The sequence below is a fragment of the Streptopelia decaocto genome (assembly GCF_964273445.1).
Source record: "Streptopelia decaocto genome assembly, chromosome: 1".
Classification (NCBI taxonomy): Eukaryota; Metazoa; Chordata; class Aves; order Columbiformes; family Columbidae; genus Streptopelia; species Streptopelia decaocto.
This window is the reverse complement of record NC_138663.1, coordinates 91,675,487-91,693,533: the sequence shown is the minus strand read 5'-3', so window position 1 is coordinate 91,693,533 and position 18,047 is coordinate 91,675,487. Positions and strand designations below refer to the sequence as shown.

Sequence of the window (18,047 nt, the reverse complement as noted above, 5' to 3'; positions counted from 1 at the left end):
GTGTTGCTGACTGAGCACACAACTTATAGTTTTTCATTCTTATACTCAGTGTCCAGAATAATTTCCAAACTGGGAATTTTGTGTGGAATAATTGACTCTGTGGCATAACCAGTTAATTTGATCCAATATTCCTAACTGCTGGCTGGTAAGATATAGTGGACTGCTTGGGTTTTTCCTAATAGACAGCATTCTTCCATAGGGAAAGTAAAAAATGAACTGTGAACATCTGAGCAGGAAAGCTGCATCTCCTTACTTTAAGGAGGTCAAGCAAGATGTCTACTTAAAGATTGTTATATTTTTATTTTCTCCTCATACTTCCTATCCTGCTGCAGCATAGCTCAGAACCACATGTGATGAAGCTGGTTCAAAGCCTGTGGAAAGTGCAAGAAGACTTTCTGTAGCACAATGAACTTGAGAATGAAAAACTATTCTTGTAGAACATACCCATCAACTTTGCTTTCTTATAAACCCTTAACTGATTTAGCTTGCATTGACATTCTGTGCCTTTTCTGTGTCTTGTCTACTTCTTTGCTCTTTCCATTAGATCCTCCTACTACTACCACTCGACTGCCCACGGTTCCCTGGCATCCTTCGACTGATGGCATCACAGGTTTAGCAACAGAACCTAGAATAATAGATTTCCCAACATCAACCTTGCCAGCAATGCAGGAAGACACTTGGGGTACCGTCATCGGTAGTGCGGTGGGTGGGGCGCTCTTCCTCATACTTGGCAGTGTTCTGGTTGGAATTATCTGCTATAGGAGAAGACGGACGTTCCGTGGTGACTACTTTGCTAAGAACTACATTCCACCATCAGATATGCAAAAAGAGTCTCAAGTAGATGTTCTTCAGTCAGATGATATGGATTCTTACCCTGACAGTATAAAAAAAGAAATAAAGCATCCAATGAACAGCTTAATATCTAAAGATTATTTAGAAGACCCTGAAAAACCAGAGTGGAACAATATAGACAATATTAACAGGTACCAGGAGCGTTACGAAAGACCGATGGATTACTATGACAGTGGAACATTGGGAATGAAGTATATGGGTGGTGAATGTTACGATGACAATGAAGAAGACTTTGTTTCTCACATAGATGGCTCGGTAATATCTCGGAGGGAGTGGTATGTGTAGTAACCACTGAAAACTAAACATGTACCTACAGTTCATTTCATTGGCTGATCACTTTCGGATTGTTTATACTTACACAAGAGGAGGAATAAACTTTTTGAAACTGATTTTTTTTGAAGGTTTTTATATTGTGACCTGACAAATGGAACTATTGAGTCTGGGGAAAATGTATTTGAGCTGCTTTCTTTCCCAATGCTGTACTACTGTTTAAGATTTGAGTTTTACTGCAGAGTGCTTATATTGGTCTATGTCAGAGGTAAAAGAGACTAAATTAAAGTTGCCATTCTACGTTGTTGAAGAACAAATAGTGGCTGTCTTGGCTTTCTGATTTAAAATGGAGTTTACCTAAGGCAATGATCAAATATAATCTTTGGGGGCATTTACTTTGCAGATTAACTTAATTACTCCGATCTTGATACCATCCATGGTAAACTTAATGCTTCTGTATAGCAAATACTTTACCAAGTAAAATGAGTTACAGCAGAATCAAAGCTTTATTTTAAGGGTTTTCTGCACAAAAATGAATACCTCTTAGCATTTTAATGAGCCTTCTTGTAACTATGTACTTAAAAGAAGTCATTGCACTGAAAGTAACTTATGAACAAGATTTTGAGGAGTAACTGTTTAAACAGGTCAAAGGCTTGTCTTTGAATGAGATGAAAAATTATTTTTTATAGTCATTGATTTCTAAAGCTTATGCTAGTGTGTGTATATATATATATGCATACAGTAAGATATTTTGTTAGGCCTGTAATTGGCAAGATGTCAAAACTTATTAATGAATATGAGACTTTTTGCAAGTACACAGGGTACAATTTTAGAGACCTGTTTCTGAGGCTTTGTGAGAATCTTACCATTGAATTTGAAAGCTGGAGAATTGGACACAACTAGGAAGATTCCAATAGATTTCTAAGCTGGAGGCCAGTGCGAATTTGCGTGTTTTCCCAGGTGCCAATAAACATGAAGCACATTAAGAGGTGTCAAAGCATCTGCCAGAGTTTTTATGACCAGAAGTTAAAACAGCGGTTTTACGCTGCTTCTGAATAAGTTACAATGCTTGCTTTGAAGAGGGTAACTAGAATTTCAGATTATTAACAGGGAAGTGAACACTTGCATTGCTACTTCATATAGTGAAAATACACTCTCCAATGGTGCAACTACAGAATCTATGAAATAGGAGTTTAGATAAATTGTGGAGTCTCTGTACTGCAGTGGATTTGTTTTCCCTGCAAATAAAAGATTTAAGATGTTATTTATAATGACATTGTATGTGGGACATGTCATTTGACATCTGGAGTAGTTCTACTTTGTCTTGGGCAGGTTCACCAGACTAGTTCTGCTGGTTATGTAGGAAGGAATGAAATAACTTTAGATGAAATACAGAGCAATGATAAATTCATGATTAGAATAGTAGATCTTTTGAAGTGCCATTTTTAAGTGTTTAGCTGGAGAAAATGAAGCTGATAAGACTATTAGTATTTGAAACCTGAAAAGGGAAAAATCTCTGCTAATTTTGAAATTAAATGGGCTGCACAATTACAGCTGTTTCCTGAGTGTTCATGCTGGGAGGTCTTTTCCATCCTCATGGTCTTTGGTAGCTTACAACATTTAGAGCTTCACAAAAATAGTTGCATTGAACATTGTAGACAATACACTGTGATTGCATATGACTGCATGTCTTTAAAAAAAGATTAAGACAACAGCTTTATTTGAAATTCAAATGGCAAAACATCCCTAAACAACTTAAGTTCACATTTGGATTGATGAAGTAGTGGTACATGATTGACCAAAGTCTCAATAACAATAACAAATGATATTGTGTATATCTGTAGTTTGAGTGCAACCACTAGGGAAGGAGTTACATTTCTAGCAGAAGGTTCTTGTCCAAATTATTTCTGGAATAAAGACATCATACCTCTCTTCAAATAAAAACTACTTTATATATCATCTTTAAAAGATGGTGTTACTTGGAAATAAACGTGAACCATAAACCTGTTTTCCACATGGGATATTTTGCTTTTGTCTCTGTGGATTTTTTGTTTTGATTTTTTAAAAAAATATATATATATTTAATTCCTATGGGTTAAGAAGTTGAAATGCTTTGGAGTTGAAGTTGATAATAGGCATAGGACTTACGTGTGTTGCAATGTTTTGTACGTTATATCTGCTGTATAAAGAATTGAATGTAAGTACAAATGGCTGTTGTGTGAATAAACTTTTTGTTACATTCTGGAACACAGGTAGTGTTCTAAAATGTTTGATATATATTCTTAAAATTGCAGATGAAAAAGCATAATAAAACCAGAGGCTGGGTAGAAGAGATTTAATACTTTAAGCTGTTCAAGATGGGCTTTTTAGCATGTCCCCTTGGAGACCTTAAGCTTATAAAATTAGTACGTTTAGAAACTATTTTTAAAAGTATGAACCTTGAGAATGTTAAATATGGATAGTTGCTGTCCAAGCAGTTTCACTTTAAGTACAGCTGATACCCTCTCTAGGATTCATATTTATCAAAAAAAAAACAAACAACAAACAAAACAAAACACACACACACACACACACACACACAAAAAACCCACAACAACAACAAAACAAACAAACAAAAAACCCAGCGTTTTTTGTTTTCAGTTGCCGTAGCTCTGCTTTAACCATATTTCTCGGAGTGAATCAATTTCCATCTTTCTGACCAAAATATTGTGTAGCTGGCACCCTCATCTTAAGCGTTCTCTGGCTTTTGAGTTTGGCATGGTAGTTTGAGTTTCTGGTCATTCATCTTCTTAGACTAATAGTTTCTGTGCCTACTTGTTCCCCAAAGCAACTCAAAAAAAGCAAATTAAGTGAGCCCTGTGGTAACTGCACACAGTTCAGTTTCCTGTATGTTGCTACATTTCGTGGGATTGTCATCTCATCCCAAATGGGATTCAGTGGCTGAACTTTTCATTGAAAATACAGTACTTTGATGTTTTAACATTATAACAGAATTTACCAGGAGGGAAAAAAAAAGGCACTGTAAAATTAGTACAGTGTGAAACCGTCAAGAAACTCTTCTGGTCAAAGTCATAATCACCAGACTAAAGCGTCTTCGTGAATTCTGGGTCTAGTAGTGTATATTAGTTACCTCTAACTTTCTCACCTAAACAAGGGGGCACCCAGTGTAAACTAAACCTAAGTCAATTAAAATGCAGTGGTTAAGTGAGCCTTCCACTGATTCATGTGCCCATTCTTCAGGAGAAATGGGAATTATGGTTCTTAGGTATACAGACTGTTATCGGACAGACAAATGGAAGTTACGTCGGGAAAGCTGTTTTGTAAAATGGAACGATGATTGTGAAGGTGGTATTTACATTTACCTTCTGGAGTGGATTAGCTTCCTGCAAGTTTTGTTAACCTGTGACTTTATTCCTCAGCTTTAACACAAAAAAACATTTATTTCAGTTTTGTTCAATATATGTTTTTCCTGTTACTCAAACACAACTGCCTGATTGGTCCCAAGGGAGTGTTGCTGTCAGGTCTTTCATATGCAGTGAGAGGACAGAAAACCTTTATCTTATCGGAAATTGATTATTTTAAAATTACGAATGATGAAAAAATTGGCTTTGTCCAGTTAAGCGGCATATGAGCAGAACAGCATTAAAACTATGAGTAATTGATAAAACAAGTTGGATAGTTGTTTGGGGTTTTTTTGACTAGTGAATAGGATACATAGCTGAAAAGGCTCCTAAAATTCTCTCTGGTGAGAGTTTAAATAGAGGATAGCTGTGTGGTATTTGGAGAAACACAGCACATGATTATTTCTGGAGGAAAATAGCTCAAGTAAACTGCATTAGGAATGTGGTATGGGTACAGATCTGTGTTAATTTTCAACTGATTTGCTGTTATGTCTCTGATCCAGCAATTAGTGTAGATCAGAGCGTTGTTTCTTTATGCTACCTATATTTTACAGGTAAAAGTTTTAGTGAAGTTCATGTGAATTATTCCAACTGTGCAACTTTTTGAGAAGCCTGTTGTTGCAAGTTTAAAACACTGAGGTTGATGATGTTGACTTACAATATGATAGCAGGTTTCACAGTTTTATGAGATGTAAAACTTACTGAATTCCTAGCATAGTGAAATAGGTGAACTTTAAAGACTGACAAGGGTGTTAATTCAGTGTGAGAATAATTAAACTTTGGATTTGAGAGTGCTGAGGTCAAAAGAAAAATGCTTTTAAAAAGATTCTCCACCCCTATTAAAATTTTAGTTATAAAAATAACTTTCTCATAGGTTGAAGCGTGAAGTCTAGAGCTAGATGGTCTTAGGGGTTGCTTTTGTAAGTGTAAGCAAAATATTAGTGTGTTTGCACGTTCATTGCTCCTAGTGGTATATTTTTTTCCCCTGATTTTATGTTTCCCTTTTTCCTTTCTGCAGACTTCAGTGGCTTTAAAGAAAAATTGCCAATAAAGCCATAGTTGTCTAGCTTTTTGAATTAACATCTCAGTGGCTCATGTAAGTGCAAAGCATGTGTTCTGTGACTTCATCTTGCCTTGAAAACAAAAATAAAAGCATGCAGCTGGTATTTACTAAAAGTAGTCGATGAAATTTTTGAAATCATATTAATGATTTGTGAGCTTTCTTAATTCAACCAGTTTTTTAACTGGTTGACTGAAGCCAAGACTGCAAGAGTGCTAGCAAAGGACAAAGCTTTGTTTGGTCATGGGAAGAAGGCACATTTCTCAGAGCAACACTAAAATAGTGTATCTGAGTACTGAAAGTATGCGAACTTCTTAAAGATGTAATCTGTGCTATCACATTGCAGATGTGCCATTTAAGCAGACATCTTCTGTTGCTGTAGCAGGGGCTGTGATTGGAGCAGTCCTTGCTCTTTTTATCATTACCATCTTTGTGACAGTGCTGCTGACCCCAAGGAAAAAAAGGCCATCCTATCTTGATAAAGTGTGAGTACGTGTTGAATTTTTTTAAACCAAAAGTAATGTGCAGAAAATGTTTGTTCTATGCAGGAATTTAAATGAGTTTCCTTAGGAGCTGTTCAGCTGTTATAATTTCAGGGCTGTATTTTCAGGATAGAAAAATGTAAAATCACATGCATTTCTTTAAAAAAAAAAAAAAAGAAAGAAAAAAAGGAAGCTAAGAAAGAATGACTTGAAAACTAATACAATTTTTATCACTTCAAAAGTTGTTTGTTTGTTTGTTTGTTTAAAGAAAATTGCTCATTGATCAAACTGGAGGGCAGGGGAGAGGTCCATCTTGTCTGATACACAGACCGCAAGTTTATCATAGTTGTAGGTATAACATCAGAGCAAATTGACCATACTTTGCAGAAGTGAAAGTCCACAAAAATGTATCCTGATTTGTGTAAAATGAAGCAAGCACCAACAGATGTGTGCTTAGAAGTGACCGACTTAATGTGCTTTCTGGAACGCTGGTTGTTTCTTCACGTCTCTGGTGCAGACAGGCGGTTTGCATTTTTAAGCATCCAATGTGGTCAAATGAAAACAAGCAAACAAAAACTAAGTTTGAAAATATTCTGTCAGTTAAAGTGGACGATGTCTGGACCCTGTTTGGAATGTGCATTAAAAGTGACAATGGCTTTGAATATCTGTAAATAGAAGTCTTTCCGCACATGCTGTATACAGTTTGCACTTAAACTGAATGAGAAATGAAAATGTCTGTCATGTCTGTATATACTTAATGAGGAATAGAACAAAATAACTTCCAGCATCTAGCATAAAGTAAGTTTCAGCATTTAGATCTCTTGAGCTAGCAGCTGAGTACTTTCTAACATGGTTAGAAATACTGCTTTCTTGTTTCTTTTACATTCTTTAGCTGAAGCAAATCTATATGGATAGTGTTAAACATTTTAATTATTTTTATAGCCATTTGCTTTCACTGAGAAGGTGACAGTAGAGAAGTCTTACATGTAGTAGCTGATTGTAAGGCTTTCTCAAAGGCTTTTCAGAGAAAGGCTGTAGTAGAAAATGTTGCTCAAGCTTTATCTCATAACCTAGAAATGATAATAGATGCCAGTAGTGCCTAATTCTGCTTAACTGGAGTGTGTGTGGCATGGGAGTTCAGTCTGCTTAACACCTTACAGAATGAATAACAAATTATAGATGGTGCTTTTCTACAAAAAGTGTGTGGCTGAATTATTGCCAGTAGTGGATCTGTTAACATTACAATGTTCTGTATTATTTGTCATTGTTTGCTGACAGGTCTGTGTCCCTGAATGTTGAGTGTCAGATGATTTGGCAGCTAAAGTAAATAGTATCTAACTGACCATTCAATTGGACTTCACAAATATGGCATGTCATATTTCATTCTTTACTATAGGATTGATCTTCCACCCACTCAGAAACCATCCTCATGTGATGAGAGAGCATGCTCTGTACCACAGAAAGAAGTTATGCTTCAGGTGAGTAAGTCGTTATATATGTGTCTTAGGTAGGAAAAGTGTTAACTTCCATTATCATGTTAATTTAATCTGATTTTGCTTTCCTGGTAATGTATGGAGTCTTTTGATTGTTGGTTCCCAACCGTCTGAATTTTATATCCTTGTTGTTAAACTCATCCTTAAAGGTCAGGATACTGGTAGATAGATCCTTTTTGTATCTCTAATAGTGTTTGGCAGACTCTGATCCTTTTGAAGTAGAAAAAGCTGTAGTTGAAATTCTGTGGTGATTATGAGAATACACATAGCTTAATAAAACAATCTTCATATGGGGGAACAAATATACTTGGTAACTTAACAAGTTACATCAGCAGCATCACCTTCATTCTTATTAGTAAAAACTGCCATTCTTTTAAGCTGTTTAAGGTTTGAGTGTTGGGGATACATCGGATTTCGGGCTTTGGTGTAGCTAATTTACCACAGTATGGTTATGATTCCCAGTGAAGATCACTAGATCACTTTTAAATGCTTACAATTATGCAACTTCTAATTTCATATTCTTCCTTGAATTTATCAGCAACAAAAGACACTGTATTAATTCTGTGACAATTACTTCTATTTTTCATCTGCTCTCAGGGATAGCTTCATGTGATCTGAAGTAAAGCTGTCCAAAAGAAACAGCAATAGGCAGTAGAGTTCTTTACCAGTATTTAGTGTTTTTCTGGGTGCAGTCTGATATAACAGGATCATAGAGACGATAAACTGGAAAGCTAATTCTAGCAAATGAGACAGTTAAAATAAGCGGGGAGCAAGGAAGGATGAGGAACTGCCCTTCTTAGGTGCCACATGTCTTTGCACTGCATTGGGCTGCTTGTGAAACTCCAGGTCAATTCAGGAAGCTTCACTGGGCAACACAGAGGGACCTGTTCATGTGAGACTGCTTCAGTTAACAGTGTTGATTATTGCACTTCATATAATGAACCAGTCTGTTCATGAAAACTGTAGATCCTGACTGTAGCCCATGAAGTGTGATACTTTTTTGATCTATATTAAATCAGTCTGATTTTTAGATTTCTGCTTACACTGAAGAAAACTTTAATCACTTGCTAATGTTAACAAGAATTATATTGTAATTATTCTTAATGGAATTTTTGTTCCATCTTCATTACTTTGTATAAATAATGTTATTCTAACCATTGATGTGCTGAATTATAAGACTGAGATAATTCAGGTAGTCACTTGTTTATAACAAATACTGTTTTTCCAGTAGTCTGGTGTACCTTTGCAGTTTTAAGGACCTATAGAAGCCTTTTATCTAATAGAGGGATGCCTTAGGAAAAAAAAATCGCACACCTTTAAGATGGATTTTCATTAAGTTCTTAGTAACACTGAAAAATATTGCTATAGATTTTCTTCATGTGATTGCTGGTTATTAAAGCTCACCAAATATAAGTTACCAATAAAAGCTTTCCTCTTTCTCATGAAAGTAATGCATGGAAAAAAATATTCTGTATCACAAATACTATGTTGAGTAATATTTGCTAGTATTGTTGCTGAATAAAGCAATAAACTTTTCTGAGATCCATTGCTGCTTTTAGTAGCAACCTGATGATTATATCATTATGAAGGCATAAAACATTTATTTGGTAAAAAACATAATAGTCTTTTGTCTTCTGATCTTGAAAGTGGTAGAATGCCTAAGATGACAAAAAAAGTCGATGTTTTTCTGTGCTCAGGTTGGGCATCTTGTGCTGTGTAGTAGCTCTTTCTTCTGTCACTGCAATACTCAACAAGTGCAGTATTGATGAATCATACTTCTGCTAATACATTCATATGCTTTAAGTATTATCATAAAGGATTATCTTACAGAATCAGAAGGTATGGACTGTTGTGTTACATGTTCATCTGTAGTGCTACTAGATGGCAAAATGACAACAAAAGGAAATGCAATTATCTATCCTTTACAGAACTACTCATGAAGTATAACTTATTCTTTTCTTCTTCTGAACTGTCTGCTGTCTTTGAATTCTTTCTTGGTTTTGATTACTGTGCCTTCTGTTAGAGAATACTTAAAAACTAAGAAAAGCTGAAGCTGACTGTAGTCTTTGATCATATAATAAAATGCTTTACCTAAATATATTTTGTAAATAGAGAAAGGGCCCTAAACAGACTGAATCGAATACATTTCCCTCAAGCTGGATAAGTACAGTTTTAAGTTGTTTTTGGAAAGGGAGGAGAGAAATCTAGTTCTTTTTGAGGCTAGATGTTAACTATGCTTTGTTTTGAAGTAATAGATATTGGCATAACATTGTTAGGGTGCCTTTTCTTTTTCTTTTCTGTGGAACTCCAAAACTGAGAAGAGCTGGAGGCTGAGTCTTCCTAGCTGATAGTACCTATAATCAACAGGTACTCTGTTATGCCTGAGGCAAGAACTTCTGCTTTATCTATTAGAAATAAGTGTCAGCTTTAGCCAAGAAGTCATTGGTTGCATTGTTTGGGTGTAATAAACCAATACTTGAATCGCTGTAAAGAGGTAAGAGAGGCAAGTTAGTAGCCTGTCACGATGTTTAGTCACGTCTGACTGAAAGTCTGTACTAGCCACATAGTTTATGTTCCAAATGCTGTTTGAACTGCATTGTGTAGTCACAAATGAGAAGCACACTGGTGAACCTCTAGATAGTTCGGATGCAAGCTTCTGGTTACACTGAAAAGAACTGCAGATGAAGTGTCACTGCACTGTCAGCGGCAATAGATGATCAAATTTAACCTGAGTGGAAATGATAGGGTTGCATGAAGGTGCAAAGTAAAGTTAAAAGAGAGTGAATTAAATGGTGTCTTCTGCATACTCACAAAAACTGAGGATTGAAAGTGGATTGATTCAGTTTGAACTGATTCTGGCAAGCTGTTTTATGTAATGTGCAATTTTTTCAGTCATCTGTACAGTTATTGTTCAAATCATGTGCAGTAGCTTTTTTTGAATCTTGTGAAGTATTCCACATGCAAGTGAATAAGATGAAATTCTGCTGTTTGTGTCCCAGCAGTCAATAGGTAACTAGATTTTACCCATATCTGAGTAGATGGGTGTTGGTATTAAAATGAAGGGGGTTGTTGTAGAGATTTGATAATACTGGACAGACAATGTCTTTCGTAGTTACTCCTTCAGACTTGGAAGCCTTAATGTGCTAACATTAATAATAAGCTACATATATGTAAAAGCACTGTGTAACTGAATACTTAATTTCTCTGTACTGGTATTTGCAGATAGCTATTTATGTATTCATGTGAATCACTTGAGAATTGATAAGAACCAGTTCACTTATGGCCCTAAAAGCGTGAGACAGAAGTCCAAATGTAGGAATATGAAGTGGAACAAAGAAAAAATGGTAGTGTCAAGATTTTATTTACTCTAGGTTCATCTTTGTCAGCTTTTTTAGCAAAGTTACTGCTTTTGTCATGGAAATACCATTCTGTTACTCAGAACTATTTCTTGCATGCAATGTGAAAGAGCAGCGAGCAGCCTGAAGGCCATATCCTTGGTGAGAGAGGGATTTCTACTTGGCAACTGAGTTTTCAGGAGGATCAAGAGGAAGTGGAACAATGGAAGAATTCCAGTGGCTTGAAGAGGAATTCGTCTGTTGCATAATATTTATAAAAGCAGTGGAAAAGAAGTGCACAAGTTCAAGCAATCCTTTGAATCGTTACAGTTAATTTCACTATATTTCAAATAAAATGTCACTAAGAAGTAGAACTTATTTACTTGCCTAGAAAGACAACTGAAATGGAGTCTTTGACACTGTGAAATAACTCAGGTTTTGGGTAGTTGACAGGTGCTTCTGAAGGAAAGAGGAAAAAATGTTGCTTGGTATAATGCAATGCATGAATGTTCAGAGTTCTTGAAACATTCAGAAATTGATAAGGCTTTTTTGTAGCAACAGAAATAAAAGTAGAGAAGGGAAATTGCATCCCTGTAGGTAATTCTAGCCATGAGAAGACTGACTTTAGACTTGCAACTTTTAAGAACACCTCACATATTTAGCCAAGCAACCCTGTCAAACACTAAAGCTCTTTAATGGTAATATTTGTATTCATATTGAACATGAGAAAGAAGATGGTAAAATTGTATTAGCACAGTTAAAAGCATATAACACCATTTACTAGCTTATTATAATTCTGAATCAAATTTTAAAAGATCACTGACAGGACTTCTAAACCTAGTGTCATGTCGATTCATTTCCAGCCTAAACAATTCTATGATTCTATAAAATGTAAAGGTAAGACAATGCAAACTCTTGTAAGTATCAAAGCACAACACCCCAGATATACTGCATAGGAACACTGTAACTCAGCACCAGTTTTCTTTGACAGAACCTGATGATTTGGTTCTATCACTTGCTTCATGGCAGGAAAAGGTCCGGCTCCCGTTTCTAGCAAGGCTATTGTGCTTTCATGCCATGTGAGATTATTTCCTTTGTCTCTAGTTTTAATTGAATAAATACACCCACTGGAATTTCCCATTCTGGTTTCCAGTGTTTATTTAAATCCTGTCTGTGTCTGCTGTTGGTAGAAATTCTAGAGCAGACAGATTTTTGTGCTCACAGGACATTAGCCTTTGGTGATGTCAGGGTTCTTGTTCCCCACATGTTTTACCTCATTTTGTGGTGAATACATGGTCTTAGCTCGGGTCTGAAAGAGCAATGTCTCCTGGTAAACAGAAAAGTACATATTCTCAGAATAGATCTACAGATTACACTCTGAGACTTGAGGAGCAAATGACTTTAAAGGTAGGGGGAAAACAAACAAACAAAAAAAACCCCACAAAACAAACAACTAACCAACAAAAAACCACAAACAAACAAAACAACAACAACAACAAAACAAAAAAAAAAAACACACCAAACAAACAAAAAAACCTTTTAATGGAATTACATGACAGAAAACTTCATAAGCAAAACTTTGAAAAACAGACCTGTGAAAACAGTGAAAAAGAACGTTGGAGGAGTGGGGAAAGTAGAAAACATTAGATGAGTTTTCACCTTGTTTCACAATGAATTTACAGGTTGTGTTAAAGTCAAGTAATTCAAAATTGCTTCAAAATTTTAACTAAATAATGAATGTGGAAAAGTAAAATGTGAAGGGGAAGGAAGAAAAAAAATGAAACATTACTTGAGATTGGTGGTGTTGCTGCCACTGTGGAGCTGTTGGGAAAAGCAGTGATTATGAAACAAATGTGCAATTGTGCAAAAGCAATTGCTGTACCCTATCATGCCCCTAAACTAGTAGCTAAGTGTAGCATAGAGGGAAGAACTTAATTAGGAGTGATGATACCATAGTGTAAGCTGTTACCCGAAGTCATAAATCTCAGATAGCATTGCTTGTTACGATTAAAGTTTGCCATCCATTAACTCAGGTGATGATTAACTGCATGTTTAATTGTTTCAGTAACAAAGTTAATCCATCATAATGGAGACAAAAAACTTTGGAAAGGAAGGGATGGTTTTGAATCTTTTGTTAAGTAACTGACATCATAATCAATATATTGCTTAGCTCTAATGTAAAGCTTGTGGTATAATATTTATTTTTAAAAAGTAAACTAGTGCTCATGTAGGTTTATTGTTGAAAGCTAAACTGATTTTTAGAAACATAATTATTCCCCAAAGATTTTGCCAATATATCTGAAATGGAACATGGATGTATTTCTGGTATGATTCTGAAAGCCATTTGAGGTGTGAAAGGGATAAGGGAGCTGACTGGTAGAACTGGGCAAATGGATAAGAATCACCATATTAAACTCAAAGCAAACAGAAATCACAGTGTTATTTCTGAAATGTTTGTGAGAATGATATTGGTTCTTGATAATTTCATAAATGTATCAATCTACTGCAGTAATAATATATGCAGACCTCTGTTTAGGTTGCAGATTTAACCAGTAGGTGTTTTCAGACATTGCATTTAATATTCAGGAAAACTATGTTTGTCTTGAATGAGGTTTTAAACTCCTACTTATTCAAACTTCTTTGTTACAGAACAGGAGGGAGGGAGAATTCCTAGTCTGTAATGTGTCAGTTGTCTGAATGCCTAGAATGGGACAAATAATTTATAGTTGTTCTTCTGTTTTCTCTCTATAGTGCCATTATGCACTAGTGTAACTGTAAAAATATTGAGTTTACGTGCCTTTTAGTGAAGTGTTACTTGCCACAAAGTTGGGAAGTGGTTCAGATCAAAACTGACCCCTCTGAGAGCGAGCTGACTTTATTGTAGAAAGGTTTTCTGCTCATGAGACAGTGTTTTCAGTTGTGCTAAATCTTCCCTGGAAAAAATACCTTCATCTGGAGAGATGCATAGTTGCAGTACAGTGTTTCTTTTGTAGAACTAAGGTTGAAAAGAAGAAAGTGCAACTTCTGATAAAACTGTGAATGCCTAACAAAGAACTGAGTTCCTTGGGCTTTGAAAATAGGCGTTCAAGTGTGCTGTCTGTAGCATGTGCAGTGTATTCATTAGATGGAGCCCAGAAAAAGGACAAGGAAGCATTTCTTCCTGAAATGGGTAGAAATTTGTCTCCCAGATATAATCACATTAGAGGTAAGTATATAAACCTATACAAAATGACAAGTTGCATTTTAATTAATGGTTTTGTAAATAAGTTAGGTTTTTTGTTAGCCTATGAATGAAACTCTTACCACTTGCAAGGGTGGGGCATAGAGTTTCAAATGATTACCACTTGATAACCCATTAAACTGTGAATTTTTATGTAATTGTAACACGCTGCCATTGTGAAATATACTGCTTTGAAATTGTTTCCATCTTTTTGAAACACACTGTACATTGATTTTGGTGGTGAGACTGTTCTTTAGGAACCACAGAAGGACAAATAACTGCAGAACAAAGCTACTCCAGGGCTACTTGTGTAAGTAGGAGGGGGAATCGGGGAGCAGGACCCATCCAGTTGTCATTTTTCTCCCTGTTTTAGCACAGCGAAGGTTTCAAACAGCTAACGGGATTAATGAATTGAGCAATGGACTCTTATTTGAATTGCAGAAGAATTTACTGCTGTACATGGCTATGTTTTTATTAGCAAGCTGTGCTGAACAGTAGGAGCAGACCTACAGTTGCCATTCAGATATAGGGTGTTCATGAGATACACATTTGGGGGGATGTTACTTGCTATCAGCTATTGTCTTGTCCTATGAATAGAATGATAATTAGTTCCTGATGTACAACTAGCTATTAGGCCTTGCTAGACCTCTGAAATAATATTTTGGAGAGATATGCTTTCAGAAACAAGTTTTTAGGCTTCACAGAAAAAGGTAGTAGTAAAATGTCTAGGCAGTGTGGACTCTTAGTTGGAAAATTAGTTAGCAAAACGAACTTTGAGACAAGTTGTAAATGAGTTTAATTTTGCTGAAAAGCGTTGCCTTTGTTTTGTGTAGTCTCATTAGAAGTTTTTGATTTTTTGCTAGGAAGTACTTTTCTTAATTTGATAGAATTAAACAACAGAAATGTAGTCTACAATTAAATGCCTTTTTGGTTACATACTTTTGCATGGTATCAGACTCAGCATTTATCCGTATGATACTCGTGAAAACTTTTGAACTGATTTTGGATTTTGTGTTTGTTTTAACCTGTGGCTTATCTAAAAATCAATGTCATCTTAAAATAAAAAAAAAACTTTTTAGTTGTTCTCAAACATGCCTGTGCTTAAATAAAAAAGTACAAATTAAATATATGTAAACAACACTACTAAGTTGACGACAGCATATTCTTTCTGCCAGAGACTAGCTTGTGAGAAGTGTTCTAAATGGTAGTCACTTAAGACGCTTCACAAGGTAGAGTGTATTTTGTGATGACTGGCATTTTTGTATAAACCAAACATGTTCTGCAGTGTTGAATTTTGACTTGTGTCCACTGTAACTTTTATTCTTTCAGAAAGAACATTTTGCTTTGCAAAACCAGTACAGAGAGAAAGATGCTGGAAACTTGCAGCACATGGTAAATAATAAGATGTCTTGAATTCCTGATTGAAGCTTTGATTTCATCTTGTTCATTTAAATGAGCTTAGAAGAATGTTTTTCCTTAAGAGGAAAGTATTTGTCCATCCTAGTCAATAATTGATGAGTATGTGGGTTTGCTGTCTGTGAAGTGGAAAGAGTCAGTCTCATTTTAATATGCTGTATTTCCTAGTTAGTTTTGCTGACTAATTTAAATACATAAACACTAGAGCTTTGAAGTTCTAGTCGAATAAAATAACAAAACACAGGAGTGCTAACGGACTTCATAGTTTGTATTTTGCTTTTTAGATTTGTTCAGCCTTAAAATCTAACTTCCTTTGAAACAAAAGTTTGATATTAACTCTGAGTAGTTACTAGCACTTCTGTCGTTTGTTTGCTAGTAATTGGAATTTTTAAGTTCATGTTTCTCAATACTTACGACTGTTTGAGAGATCATGCACCTTTTACTTTGCTTAAAGCTTTAACAAGAATAGGAATTAGTGGTTCTGTACATGAACTATGGAACTGATTACTTCTTGTGTGTGTTTAGAAAGCTATGAATGGAAGACAACTTACTTGTGATGTTGAAGAGCCACAGGAACAAGAGGGTCTTCAGCATATGTATCCTGCTTATCAGCAAACATACTACAAGAACTGGAGCAGCAGATACCCACAAAACTCAGGACCTGGAAGAGTCTACATCAATCCAAGGGAGCATTATGTATGAATCTATACCCAGATGTCTCACCTTCAAGATATAAGGGGTTTAATACCTGTTGACTGTATAACCAATATGTCTCATTGGCTTTTATCTCTAAAACAATTGGTCTTTTTTCCTGTGGGAAGAAAATGCATGGAGAATTTTATATAGGTAAACCCTATGTAATTTAAGACTTAACTTGCTTTCTAGCCTTTGGTATGCATTCGTTTTTGTAGTTATACCAACCTGCCAAAAGAGCAGAGCCATTTAGCTTTATTAACCTTCATAGTCATAAGATGTATAAATTAGATTAATTGGTTGACACATGGCAAAATGTAGTTAAACTGTTTCCCTGGTTATTTCTGGGAGCATTTTGTCCCTGAATGGATATTTTACAATAAACTCGCCTACATAAAAGTGAGTAAATATAAGCAAGGCAACTGAATCCCTGGTGACATAAGCAGTCTCAAGCTGAGAGTCATTTTTTTGCATCTTAGAAAACCTGGGATAATTATCATTTTGACTGGCCTTAGCTATTGATTTCTCAACCAGCTCTACCTCTCCCAGTCAAACGAGCAACTAGGCTACCTCTCAAATATTGACTTGCTGTTTCATAACGTATGTTGTGTCTTCTCACCTTGTTAAAAGTGAAACAATTCCCTTACATCAGAAACTTTTTGTTTCGTATTGATCCTGGATGTCAGTTGATATTCTTGCTGGTTGTAGTTTCACAGAAGGTCTGTATGAAACTTAGTTATAGGAAGTAGATGACTAGACAGACAAAACTTCCTGGAAGTGTCTTATATATAGCTATGTCTTACCTACAAATTGCAATTTAGTAATTTTCCAAGTATGACTCCCATGTTAAGTGTTGCAGAGTGTGTCTTGCTTGGTAATAAATATGTTTCACATTCTTTGATTTCTTCTCAGTTTGCAATAAAACTGTCTACAATGTGTCCTCGTGTCTTAGCAAGAAAAGGAAAGCCTCAGTAGACTTCAAGTAGTTTTCAGCACTGTCCTGTTAATCGTAACCAGTCATGTGAAGTAACTGGAGAATGTCCTGATGTGTTGACAGTGCTAACGGTATCCCACGTGAAATTTAATGAGTGCGTGGTAATAGTTGAAAAATGCTCTCAGGATCTTTTTAGAAAAATGAGTTTTCCTTTGGATTAAAAAATAAATATTTAGCAAGTAAAAAAAAAGAGTGTATAATGTATTAGTGCTGAAATGAACTCACAGGACAATCTTAAAATATTTTAAGATGGCAGGAAATAAGACACTGACTAAAATTTGCTGGAGAAACTTAAAAGACTTGGGTGTATTCTATACATAGTACACAATGATAATTTTCAGTCAGATGATCTGAAGACAGAATGTTGAGAAGAATGGCTATGTCATACTGAACTAGCTATTGTGAGATAATTAAACTTCTGTGATACTAGCGTTTCCTCTGCCGATGGTTGGATTTTTCAGAGGGAAGAGTCATAGTTGTAGAAGCAATAGAATTGGAAGCTGGTATAGTCAAGTGTGCTGCAGGCAGGATGCCATTATAAAACCTGCATTCGTCTTCATCATAGTAAAAGTTAATGAGATCACCATCCACAATAGGGCTAGGTCAATATTTTCAGTTTGTTACAGGTACCAGCTAGAAGATTATGGCTTAGGTGCCCACATTCTGGACACTCTGCAAGTAGATGTTAACTGTTTTCTTGCTGAGCATGTTTGTGTTATATGGATAAAGTTGACAGCTGAAGCAATGGCAAAGAAAAATCTGGAGACAACCTGCTTTTCAGGAGCTTTCTTTGAACCAGTGTCAACTTGCTTTTTCTAAGGGACTGAGCAC

At 35.7% G+C, this 18,047-nt stretch overlaps 1 protein-coding gene across 3 annotated transcripts in view; it reads left to right on the top strand.

Annotated features, from left to right (window-relative positions):
* Nucleotides 1-17,118, top strand: part of NECTIN3 (nectin cell adhesion molecule 3) — a 65,553-nt gene extending 48,435 nt beyond the window's left edge. The window contains exons 6-9 of one of the 3 annotated variants that reach the window (XM_082069829.1): nt 5,930-6,068; nt 7,462-7,543; nt 15,443-15,505; nt 16,055-17,118. In XM_082069829.1, coding sequence (XP_081925955.1) covers nt 5,930-6,068; nt 7,462-7,543; nt 15,443-15,505; nt 16,055-16,231 — 461 coding nt within the window. In that variant the 3' untranslated portion in view covers nt 16,232-17,118. Of the gene's footprint in view, nt 1-544; nt 5,536-5,929; nt 6,069-7,461; nt 7,544-15,442; nt 15,506-16,054 lie in introns of those variants that run through there. The other 2 variants (XM_082069830.1, XM_082069828.1) reach the window with 2 other exon arrangements.
* The last annotated feature ends 929 nt before the right edge of the window (nt 17,119-18,047 follow it).